Source organism: Haemaphysalis longicornis, unplaced genomic scaffold, assembly GCF_048455015.1.
Source record: "Haemaphysalis longicornis isolate Haplotype H1 unplaced genomic scaffold, Haemaphysalis longicornis Haplotype H1 scaffold_20, whole genome shotgun sequence".
NCBI lineage: Eukaryota > Metazoa > Arthropoda > Arachnida > Ixodida > Ixodidae > Haemaphysalis > Haemaphysalis longicornis.
The window spans coordinates 2,114,800-2,127,436 of NW_027526296.1; the positions used below are offsets into that span (position 1 = coordinate 2,114,800).

General features: G+C 52.0%; 1 protein-coding gene across 1 annotated transcript; it reads right to left on the minus strand.

The window, feature by feature from the left end:
* Window positions 1–9,442: 9,442 nt before the first annotated feature.
* On the minus strand, window positions 9,443–12,396 carry LOC144172355 (solute carrier family 22 member 7-like). The gene is made up of 2 exons (XM_077701110.1): window positions 11,463–12,396; window positions 9,443–10,242 (listed from the first exon to the last, which is right to left on the minus strand). The coding sequence occupies exons 1-2, from the start codon at window positions 12,394–12,396 to the stop codon at window positions 9,443–9,445; spliced, it is 1,734 nt and encodes a 577-aa protein (XP_077557236.1).
* Between the last annotated feature and the right edge of the window lie 241 nt (window positions 12,397–12,637).

The following is a 12,637-nucleotide window of genomic DNA, read 5'->3' on the forward strand; positions in this document are numbered from 1 at the left end:
CTTTCTCTTTCGCTTAATTCTCTGTGGCGACTGGGTATATCCTCTGCTTCTTGAAGCACCCCACTTATTGGCGCCGCTTGCGTCTTAAACGTGTCACGTAGCGAAGAAAACCACTCCTAAGTTTATTCTCTTTCCACGTGGTGGTTCCTTTTCTGCCTTCTCTGGCGATATTTAAAGGGTTTCATGAGATCTTGTACTCTAGACACATAAACATTTGCGGACGCTCCAGAAATGCCACAGTTTTTTAAAGCAAAGCTTTTTACCTCTTCCCCCCAAGGGTTGTTTCGCGACCGTTGGTGTCACCAGAAAACTCCAGCGAACAAATAAAAGAATTTACTGGCAGCGCAGGGAATCGAACCTGGAAATAATAAACCAACGAAGTGAGAGCCCGTTGTCTTACCGATAAAAAAAAGATTTAGCTACGAGCCCACACGAAGACCGGGAAAACAGGTCGTCTACTCACCAAGCACATCTACGAGTTTGCCCCCTGCGTTCTCGCTGAATTCCACGCGAAAGCGTCACGCGACCACTCACGCCCGTCTAGCGGCCCTGTGCGCACCTTGCTGAAGTGCTAAGAGTTACAGAATTTAAAGGAAGTTTACACCAATACATGGCATCTCACTTCTAGTACGCCAATATGGTAAAACCTGTGGCCTCCAGCGTTCACGTAAAACGTCACAGCTCCTTGTCCGCCCTCACGCAAAATCAAGGAATACATTCAAATACTCCTTGATGACAAGGCCATCACTCCAAGCCCCTGCATCAAGATCCTCGGCCTACATCTCGAGGCTTACACCAAGAGTGACGTCTGCTTGCAGCGCCTAAAGCAGCATTAATCAAATCATACACATGATCAGGCGAGTTGCCACCAAGAAGCGATGCCTAACGAAATCCGATACTGTTCGAATAATTGAAGCTTTTGTCTTTTCGAAAGTCACTTACGTCAACCGCAGCGGTGGCTCAGAGGTACAGCACTCGCCTCGTATGCGGAAGGTACTGGGTTCGAATCCTGGTGCCACCGGGCACCCACCGGTTTCTTTAATGGGTACAGGCGTCCCTGGTTGAGTGTGGACCCTTGAAAGGGGAATCCACGTCTGGAAAGCTGCCTTTACCCTATCGAGGGACCCCTGACCCTTGTCCATCAGGTGCGGCCCCCGACCATCATGCCGCGTTGCGCCATTGCCGGGGTGAAAGAGTCTGGCGGCATGTTCTGCCACAGCCGGTTGCGAGTTGAGCGTCCATCGTGGCTGTGGATGGCACCATGTTAGTTCGTGTTCTTTGGTGGCGCTGGGCACCTACCGGTAAATAGGTACGAGCGACTCCACGGCCTGGCGCTCGGCGCTTGTGTTGTACTACCACGCTTGGGAAGTTCACCCGGTAGCACGGGAAATCGCCCCTATGGAAAGGGGCGGTTGCAAAAACGCAGAACTTTTTTTTCTTATCCTCGACAAGGAAGACATAGAGATAGATGCTTTATATAATGATTAGAAAGGTGGTTGAGCAGGCCATTGGTCTTCTCATGAGTGCGTCCACACAGAGGCTGCTTAGCACAGGGCTCCGCAACATGGTGGAACAGCTGATAGAAGGCCATCTTTCTAACCAGAAGGTCCGACTCAGAACTGCGGTGGGTAAGCGCATGCTTTACCAGATTGGCTGGGCAGCCGAGAGTGTCAATCAGCTTGAGGTACTCTCAGACTCTTGATGACTAAATCTAAAGAGGCTCCTTTTTCTTAGAAATATGAACCCCTCACATGACGAGGGTCAGTGAAAAGCAGGGGCTCAAGCGCTAAACACCACCCTCGGTGGGGAATCATGCAGTTATCTACACAGACATCTCAAACATCGAGGGCAGCAATACACCATCATCGTGGCTACCTCGAGAACCAACCTTCTTGTGTGTACCTCGCTTAGGACCCAATAAATGACGGCAGCAGAAGAGGAAGCCATCACATTGGATCTCGCTAACCAGGGGTTCGGAGGGTAGTCACCGATTCCCAGCAAGCCTACTGGAATTACCAGTCGGGTTTGGTGTCCTGACCTGCACTACGCGTGCTAAAAAACCACTCTCCAAACGGTTCCATTCAGCTCTTCCGGACACCCCTCACGCTTCAATGGAGAGCAACAAATACGCCCACCCAACAAGCCTGCGCTTTGACTTCCCGTGCTATGGCGCGGCAAGAGGACAGTATCCCGCTTGTCACGTTCATGGAGATAACCCAGCATTATCGCCTTCTTAGACAGACTGTACCTTCGCCTTACCCTGACCTTTCCAGAGTACAACATTCTACCCTATGGCTCATATAATCCGGGCTCCTTCCCACAGCCTACGCGTCTTCACTTAATGCATCCGAATCGCTAATCCGCTGAATGTAAATTTTGCTCAGAAGTAGGAACACTCCGCCCCATAATCGGAGTGCGCGACTTTAGCCCTGAGCACCCTCCTCTCTTTCCGTCAACTACCCAACAAGAGCTACGGGAGATGCTGCTGTCCAGGACATCTCTACCTGCCCAGCTTCAGGGGGTGCACAGAAAACAGGCCGCATAGGCGATAACTCAATTCTTCATGGGTTTGAGGGCCAATATCGTGTCAGTTGGTTACTACAGTGTAGTGTATGGGGATCTCATAGCAGCCTTTCCTAATAGAAACGAAATGAACTGTTTCAGTAAACGTATTACAGGAACCACTTCTCTACTTCAATGCCGCTTTCCAGCCTGCAATTCCATTTGTATTATGCAAGCTGTTGCCACTTCTGCCATGCATGCTCACTTTCCAACTGTATATTTCGGTTGTTTTGCTATGATCGCATTTCCATAAAATCACGAAGATGCAGCGCTGAACCAACATGCTAAGAGGCTGGGCTTCTATACTTATTCGTTCAGGGCAGCAGGTCACCCAGAACTGTATACCGCTTTAAATCCAGGGCTGGTAAATCTCGTATCCTCTAGGGGGCAAATCAAAGTCTACTGAAGAACCGCCAACGCCAAATGACCGCCCTCGGAAAGGGAAAACCTATCCTTGCCTGTCGGCTCTGAGCCGCTAGTTGGTACACACCAGTTAAAGGGCCTCGTATGGCCTCCCGATTCTTCACTGGAAATCAGCGGATCACTTAAATCGGCCACTCCACCTGCTGTACCACCAACGGATTCCTAACGTCCAGCGGCATCGCATAACACCTTGCCGACCGACCAGGGCCGTCTGCACCTCAAAAAGTCGGACCCCGAGTTTTCAACGCCCGCACTAGCGCTAGGCCTACAAATCGGGTCTGGCGCACGAAGCTGCCGCCACATCGCAGCCACGCCCATGCTGGAAGGCGCGCAGTCCCAACTCCTAGCACTTGCTCCCACGGAAGATGACGTGAACTTTGACCCACCAGAAAACCCCTGGATCAAAGTTTTGCGCTCCTGACGACAGAGCACCGCGTCGACTACCCAGCGGCAAGCCACAACAGCATGCAACCCACCACCCGGAAAGCCACTCACAGCTCTGAGAACTGACTCTCTTCGCAACCCACCACCACGACTCCCAAGAGACAACTACACGATCGTCTATAGGCTGCGATCTGGACTCAACGTTGCCACCTGGGCTCCTCGCAATCTCACTCATGGCATCGCCACCACCAGCAACATCCCTCTTCAAAACTTTTACGACCATGTAGAAGTGCAAGTGCAAAATTCACACAATCTTGTCGTGGCAAGCACCAATCATGAGGAGTACGCACTCGCACTAAGCACGATCAAGACCATACAACTCGGAGCAGCAGAGTACGAACTCATGCCATATATGAAACCTCAACCGGACACCAGCCGCAGTGTCATCCACGGCCTAGATTGGGACGTCACCTCCGATACGCTACTCGAACTGCTCCAGGCCAACGAACCTCAGCTCCTTCATGCCCGTTTATTGGGCGGCACCACCTTGGCCCACGTACCATTTTATGTGAAGGTTGGAAGCCTTCTCTACCGCTGTCACCCCTTTCGGCGCACCGTACAGGTGTGTCGACTGTGCGGTGATATTGGACATCAGCAAGACGTGTGTCCCAACTCCGACCAGCTTAAGGGCACTGATTGCGGACTGAGTGACTACACATGCTCACCCAACTGCAAACTGTGCAATTTTCCACACACCACAGCCGGCAAAGACTGTCCCAAAAAACTGGTTCCAGCTCGCCCAGTGTCCAAATCTCGTGCCTCCTCTTCCGGGGGTGCCCCACCATCCACTAGAGCCGACGAACCAGAGCAGGTGATCTGGTCTGCCATAGTATCAGACACCCCTACTGCTGATGCCTACCCTCCTCTGCCTACACGTTCTCTCCAGCCTCCAACTATCACCACTACCCCCCACGCTTCCCCCGCAATAGAGCAGCTGCAAGCGGAAATTATGCAACAAAACGCCACAATGCTCACCCGCATAGAAGCACTAGAAGCAGCCAACCGCGCCTCCCAAAAATCCCCAAATGAAGCTCCAACCCCCGAACTTGCTACCACCTTCCCACATCCTCTAACGCCCGACCTTGCCACGTCTCTCATCAACGAGAAAATCGTAACCGAATGACCTCCCATCGTAGAAAAGCATATAGTGGACGCACGCTTACCCTCAAAAAACGTTCAAAGAAACCACTGACTCCCTACTACGTCTTATAGAATCCATCACCCAACGTCTTACTGTGCTCAAGCAAGCAAACCAGACGACCGTCTAACCCCAAATAAAAAAGCCAAGCTCTACCCAGAGTACGATGCCGACTTAGCCATCAACACCTCCCTCCCCCCACTGGCCACTAATCTCAACGCAGTGACCATCTATCAATGGAACTGCGGTTCCTTCAACAGTATAAAAGCCCAACTCGGTAACTACGTCACCCTATCCCCACCCGATATCATCGCGCTTCAAGAAACAGCTGCCCCAAAACCCCGACTATCCGGTTACGCCACATTTACCTATGACCCCAGACATCGGACGGCGGTTCTGCTGGCGAAGGCATTAACCGCACAAGAACACCTCATATCCTCTCTGATTGCCCATACTTTTGTAGAAATCATTCCTATGCGACGCAGTCGACCAAGGCTATTCATCCTGAACATCTACAGTCCTCCCCAGCATCCCCTCCGAGATATCGATCCTCTCCTGAACGAATCAGCCAAAAGACCCGGCACAAACGCCCTGCTTTTTCTCAGCGACTTCAACGCCCCCACCATTCATGGAGGTACCCTCAAGTGATGAAGACAGGCACGGCACTCCTTCATGCAGCACAACACCACATGTTTACACTATGCAATGACCTCGCCCTTCCAGCTCGACGGGGAAGAAGTGTCACTCGCGACACAACGCCGCACCACACATTTGCCCGAAATGCACCCTATATAAAGTGGGTGCGCTTACCAGACACTCTTGGAAGCGATCATGACATCCTAGCCCTCGCCCTGCCCCATCTTCCCCTTCGACGACGCATCGGACAAGCAACGCTAGTAGACTGGTCATCTTTCCGCAAAGATCCCACATCCCTTCCTTCTGCGGACGAAGACCTCGAACGATGGACGGCCAAGCTAACTGCTCTAGTGCGGAAACATACTAAAAGCATTACCCTCACGACTGCCAATCCTTCAGTCGACTTCCATCTCGCTCATCTGTGGAAGGATGGGCGAGGCCTCGTCAACAGATGGAAAACTCGAAAACATAACCACTCCCTCAAACGCAGGATAGCGGAGATCACCAAGCGGGCCACTCAATACGCTGAGGAGCTGAGAACCCAGAACTGGCGATCTTTCTGCGACAAACTTGCAGGCACGTTGAGCACCAAGCGCACATGGCATATTCTGCTCCACCTCTCAGGGTGTAAACCCTTCAAAACAACAGCGTAGCAGCAGCTGCAACGACTCATTCACAACCATCCTCATCCACATAACCACTTATTGGATGCAGTTCGCACAAAACTTTTTGGTTACCCTGAACCGTCTCTAATTCCCACGACCTTACCATACCTTGGCCTCCCTAACCCCGATCTTGACGCTCCCTTCACAATACAAGAATTGGAGCAAGCCCTCGCTCGCTTGACGCGCAACACCACGGCGGGAAAAGACCGCATAACAAACAAAACGGTCTTAAACATAGTCGATGAAACTCTCATCCATCCTTACCCTCTTTAACAAACACTGGGAAGCCAGATCCCTCCCCCAACAATGGCGGCATTCAGACATAATACTCTTACCGAAGCCCCACAAACCTGTAGCCATCGACAACCTCCAGCCGATTTCTCTTACTTCGTGCCTTGGCAAGCTATTAAAACATATTGTGCATTATCTCCCAGCAACCTACCTCGAAGACAACGCTTTTTATCCCCATACCGTGTTCGGCTTCCGCGTCCACCTATCCGCTCAAGACGGACTCCTCCAACTGAAAGAAAAAATTATCGATAACCTAAGCAAAACCCAGCCGAGCACCATCTTCGTCTTTACGTCGAAGGGGCCTTTGTTAACGCCACGCACGAGGCCATCTCGCGAGGCCTTCAAACCTATAACTTCATCCGAGCCTTTCTGACAGATCGGACAGCCAGAATAGTTCTTGGAATCATACAATCTGACGCTTTTCCAACGCCAGCAAAAGGCACCCATCAAGTATCTGTCATTTTCCTCTTACTTTTCAATATCGCCCTCCTGCAACTTCCAGCCAAACTCCACAATCCCCAATCTCCACCACACATTCTACGCTGATTTCTTAACAACCTGGACCAACACCGGATCGGCGGGACAACACCAAGACAATATACAGCAAGCCATCGACTACACGCTCGAATATCTACAGCGCCGAGGCCTCACCTGTGCACCCCGAAAATCTGCATTGCTTGTTCTCCGCGCACGCACACGTGGCCGTCCTCCACAACCAACCCCTGATCCGTCCGTCACCATTTCCTCCGTTCCTGTCAAGGAAGTCACCACTCTTCGAATTCTCCAAGTTTCTTTGGAAGCCCAAGGTTCGGGAGCCGCTCTTTTGTCGCAACTCTGTCTAACCGTCAGGAAGCTTACGCACCTCATCCGAAGAGTCTGCACCCAGCACCACGGCCTCCGAGAAAAAGACACCTGCCAACTTATTCATGCGCTACTGATAAGTCGCATCATATATGGGACACCCTACGTCCAACTGCAACCAAAGCAACACTCCACACTCGACGCACTAATTATCAAAACATACAAAATTGCGATTGGACTCCCTGCATTCACTCCTACCACGCACTTACTCCGACTCGGCCTCCAACATACACTGTCTGAACTCCTAGAAGCACAGCAAGTCGGCCAGCTCGCTCGCCTATCCCTCACCCTCACAGGCCGCAGCGTTTAAATACACCTGGGTCGTTCTGTTCCTACTTCATTAGATGCACCACAGCACCAGCTCACCCATATCCGCTCACACATCAAAGTCTCGCCAATTCCGCGCCATCGTGGGTCGAAGAGAAGCACGCGTTCGTCTCCTAGAGAGACAATACTCCAACGATCCAATGATGTCGCAACCTACGATACAATGATGTCGCAACCTAAACGAACAGAACAGCCCACACAATGGTTGCCGTCAATGCTCAAGGCTCTATCCTGACATCCGCCACCATCGCTGATACCAACACAACTGCCCAAGAGACAGCCATAGCTCTCGCCGCCACCACAACACTTACCGGCTATGTAACCATCCTTACCGACTCACAGCAAACTTTCCGGAACTTTCTGACCGAATGCGTTTCACCTCCCGCCCTCAAGCTTCTCCAGACAATAAAGACCCTGCCCTACATCGAAATTGTATGGACCCCAGGTCATGCCTCACTCCAAGGGAATGCGGTGGCGCACGCCGCTGCCTGCGATATCATACTCCGGGCATTCCCATCGGGGACGGGCGACTTGGCAGCACCGTCCTCCAACCTTCCCGTTGCCAGTCACTACACCAATATACTGCACCAATACCATCAGAGCCGCCGCCGTGACCCACCCCCTCATTCCTCCCTCAGCACTTGCGACGCACGAATATGGCGCAGGCTCCAGGCGGAAACATATTTTAACGCCCATATTCTTCACCATATATCCCCCACTACATACCCTTACAACTACACTACTTGCCACACTCCCAATACGACGTAACATCTTGTATGCGTATGTGCCGACCACCCGAACTCCCTCCCTCCCTCCACCCCGGAGCAGTGGGAGTGCGGGCTGACCAGCTCTCAGCTTGCGACTCATGAACACCTGATCTTCCGGGCTAGAGCAGCAGCAGTCACTCGCGGCTTTCCGAACTGAGAAGTGGCCAACCACCTTTTTTCTTTTCTTTTTGTCGGCTCAAATAAGATTTTCCCACCACCTGTCGGGTCTAACGAACACCGCCCCATGCCTTTGAAACACGCGTGGGCTTGCCTCTATCTCGCAGCTTAGGTACACCACAATAAATAAAAAATTGCCGCGTATTTGCTCCTTTCGTTTCAAATATCGACGAAGGACGATAGTCGACTGGCGGCCCTGCCAAGTAAATGCCTCCCTTGTCTTTCCCGCTCACCTCTCATGCTGTTCGTCTGACATTTTATTCCTCCCAAGATAACATACTAAAAGTTTGTTCAAGTCAATTTAATTTAACCGCGTTCCACTGCTCCAAGTCGGGTGTCTCGTTGCCAGCCCTGCCATATGGCTGAGAAGTGAGTGAAACGAGGCACCCTACTATAACGTTTATAGAATCTTGTTCGAAACGGAAGGTGGAACCTGCCTATTGGAACCTAAATTTCGTTGATATTGCCATTTGATTTCTTAAATGCCGCCAGGAGGAGGCGCGGGCAACAGCAGGCGACAGGTCTCGGCAGTTCATCTGGTATTACAATGTCTAAGTGATAATAATATTATAATACCATTATTTATTCGGCCATTATCTTGCCCACCCCCTCTCCCCCAGCACCGCCAACTTAAAAACGTTCTGAAGTTTCTGGTTGTATGAACACTTTTTTAGAGAGAGACTGAGCTTATGGGAGCTTATTAGTTGGACGCACCTTTAGAATGCCACCCTAGGCCATGTTGTTCCTCTGCGTGCTTGAAATGACGTATTGAGCTAAAAAACAGTGCTGGTGTAACTGAGTTCTTCTGCGCTTTTTGGAGTGATTGGAGTTTGCTCTAAGGCGTGCGCTGTCGCATCGGACTGGACATATTCAAACGACATTCTTCACCCATTCATTGCTTTTATTTGCGCAAGTAATAGGTGGCCCATTGTGCAAAAAATCGGCGCTGTCGAAAGAAATGGGCCACCGCTAGGAAGAGGTTTGCGTCACGGTGACATTTTTCTATCAACAAGACGCGCAATGCTGCAGCATTAAATCTAAAAATGACGATAATCAAGGAAACGTGTAGTTCCGGTGTCCAATGACAGAAATCATAGGTTGAGTGTCCATATGCGACAAAATAAAGTTCGAAGCTGGCAAAAGCGCAGTCTTCATCTAGCGAGGCCGCATGCCGCTTGATCCGGCGAGTAAGGGTGCGCACTTCCTTCCTCCGCCGCTAAGTCCATGCTGCCACGGCGCCTTCGTCCGCTGTCATTCGACGCGATACTCTTCGCCATTCCGCGCTTGGTGGGGCCGTGGACACCCTTGTGGCTGCGGGCCAACCTGAGCGGTGAGTGCAGCTTCCACTTGTCGGCCATCATGCCTCCCATGGTGTTGACTGGCGGGTGCTTTGTCGTCTCTGGCAGGGAGAAAGCCAGGAACGCGAGGAACATAAGGAGGGGGGCGACGGCGGAGAAGGCCACGCCCTGAAGCTCCGCAGAGGGCACGTCGTTGAGGAAGGGCCCCACTATGGCCCCAATCCGACCGCTGACGTAACAGAAGCCCACGCCTGCGCCCCGCACCACCGTCGGGTAGAGCTCGGCCGAAAAGCCGAACAGCGTGGTCGAGGTGAACTCGAACACCAGCAGCCACAAGACGGTGACCCCCCAGTGGAGCGCGTACGACCCGCGGTACACGTCTACCACGGCTAGGCATGCGATAATGAGAGATAGGGCCACCATGCTGTAGGCTAGCGACAACCGACGGCCGATGCGCCTCAGCACGTAGACGTTGAAAGGGAGCTCGATAATCCTCAGAGCCAGGAGGGAGGAGCGTGGCACCCAGCTTGTGCGCATAACTTCGCTTGTGTTGAGGCTGAAGAACATGGCAAATGTTATGCACCAACAGCCGAAAATGACGGTGGACCGGTTCCGCAAGCTCTGGTTCGTTAACAGATCGGAGGTGTGAACATCTGCAAAAGGAAGTGCGTCGTTGCTGTCAGTGAGCTCTTGTCCTGACAAGAGGCGGTTATCTGTAGACGTAGCTATAATAATAATAATGACGCTAAAACAAATAATTCGGGTGAATGCTACTCAGGGAACAAGAATGAATTACCAGATTTAAATTTAAACTACTCGGTTTCCGAAGGAGAGCCGTCAATCCTTGATTGTTTTTCCATTCCTTTCGTGACATCCTTTTGTCCAACGCACTTTTTACCCTCTTTTCTGGCCGCCCACGACGATGTTGCTGCTTGTAGCTACATCATTCCTTCTCCTTCATTTCCATCTCGGTCTTATCATTCAATTGTCCTGCTCTTTCATCTCGTTCTCACCCGATTGCCATCGTCATTAACCTCGCCTATGGAGGCAGGCGGGCATACCCATGAGCTCACTGGCCAGTCGAGACGAAAGATTTCCTTGCAAGCCACCGTGTATGGCCACACTTTTGGGTGGCATAAAATTAGTATTGCACATGATTCGAGGAGTAAGTAAAGCAACCAGTCAGTGTTCTGAACCCACGGCAAAATCAGTGCGGCACAACACATAAGACACTCTAAATAACGATGTAGTCTGATGCCCCTAGCTAACTGGTCCTTCCTCCATGCTAGTGAATTTTTGCTGCGAACCGGTGCATTGCGGACGCCGTCTTTGTTTCTCGCATCATAAAACTCGAAGCATGAAGACGTTCTGACGCGAATCTGGTACCCTGAGATAGCCACTCTGCTTTCTGTACTCCCGTCATATCCCTGCTGTTCTCGCATAATTTTTCGACTGTAGACATTTTGGCGTATTAGACAGAAAAACGCAAAAGACTTTGAAACAAAACAATTTATTTTAAGCGGTGTCCCGTTCGCCATTTTTTCGTATTTGTAATAATTTTGCTTATTAAACAAACCCACATTTATTGAGAAACGCCATCCGTATTACTCAAACAGGTTAAATAATCTTTCCGGAAACCTCGTTTTCGACTTGAAGTACTAAATAGAGCTGCTGTATTTTTGTTGTATCAATCACAGAAACGACGCAAAACGAGCCTATCTTGAGCAAGGCCTATCCACCGTATGGCTTCACGAATTGTGCAAAGCTGGAATTAGGTGATATGGTAAGACTTGCTAGTAAATCAACGTACTACCCTTTTGCAACAGCAACCATCCAATAGTAAGTCATGTGCTAGAGAAAGAGCGGGACGCACCTTTACTCGACAGAATGGCATCGAAACTTCCCCCTCGCCCGTGTTCGAGCTGCTGCTGCTGCCTCTTTATCTCATCCCGGAGCGCAGCGAGGCGAGCCTTGAAGGCGTCCTGGTCGACCTTGTTGACACGCGCCGCCCTCAGCAAGACGCGCTCGCCTTGACTCACCCGCGCGGTCGCCAGGAGCCAGCAAGGTGACTCCTCCATCAGGTACACCGCCAAGACTAGGGCACTCGCGGGGACCATGTACGCGATCTGCGCCATCTGCCAGTCGCGGATGAAGGCCATGACGAGCTCGCGATATATAGCAGACGCAATGCCAGCCCCGGATATGGAAAGAGCGCAGAACAGTGCGCGGTGGTCGATGTCGGTGACCTCGAAGAGCAGCAAAGTCGACGTGACAATCGTGCTCGAGGATGCCGTGGACAGGACAAAGCGGAGTCCCGCGAAGACCAGTATGCTGTGGGCGAACGCGGTGCCGATGCCGGCCAGAATTAGGAGAAAGATCATAATGCAGAGGACCGGCCGGCGCCCGATACGGTCGGCCAATACCCCTGCACCGGCACCACCGAACACGCCCCCAGCCATGTATACCGCCGACAACAGGGACAGGATCCGACGCCGGCCACACACGAGGTCCCAGGCACCGACTATTGAGCGCTCTCCAGCGCTTGGCTCGTAGTCCCAGCCGGCGTCGCAGGGTACCACGGTCCGGTTATCGGCTCCCGGGTCCTCTGGCACGGGAAAAGGGGGGTCGTGGCGAAAGCAGTGGCTGCGACGATCATCTGTGCCGTCTTCGGCGGGAATACTGGCGTTCTTCCAGGTCTCCAGAGGCAAGTGGGCGAAGGCCGCCGGCGCCCTACACCAATGGTCGACGGGACGCGCAAGGTCACTGTTAGCCAAGGCGTGCACACGCGATGTGAAGACGGCCAACATCGTGCACAACAAAACCAGCCTCTGGAAACGACCTTGGCCAAATATTAGGATGTGGTCTAGTTGCGACGTCTTGCCGGCGGGGGTTGACCCCTGGGGCGGAACTCCTGGGGTCAACGGGGACGCCGGGGACATGATTGAGGAGACTGGTATCTTGGGAACTTGGGCCTGCACTCCTTCACGGGACATCTGGGAAATGACTGGGGGCGCAGGCTTGTTCAAAATAATTTGCCTTCCTTGTTCC

Bases quoted from the DNA above. Each gene is read 5' to 3' on its own strand.
- LOC144172355 (XM_077701110.1), bottom strand. From the start codon at position 12,396: ATGTTGGCCGTCTTCACATCGCGTGTGCACGCCTTGGCTAACAGTGAC. The intron at 10,243-11,462 runs GTGCGTCCCGCT...TTCCTTTTGCAG, and splicing joins TGCCATTCTGTCGAGTAAAG to ATGTTCACACCTCCGATCTG.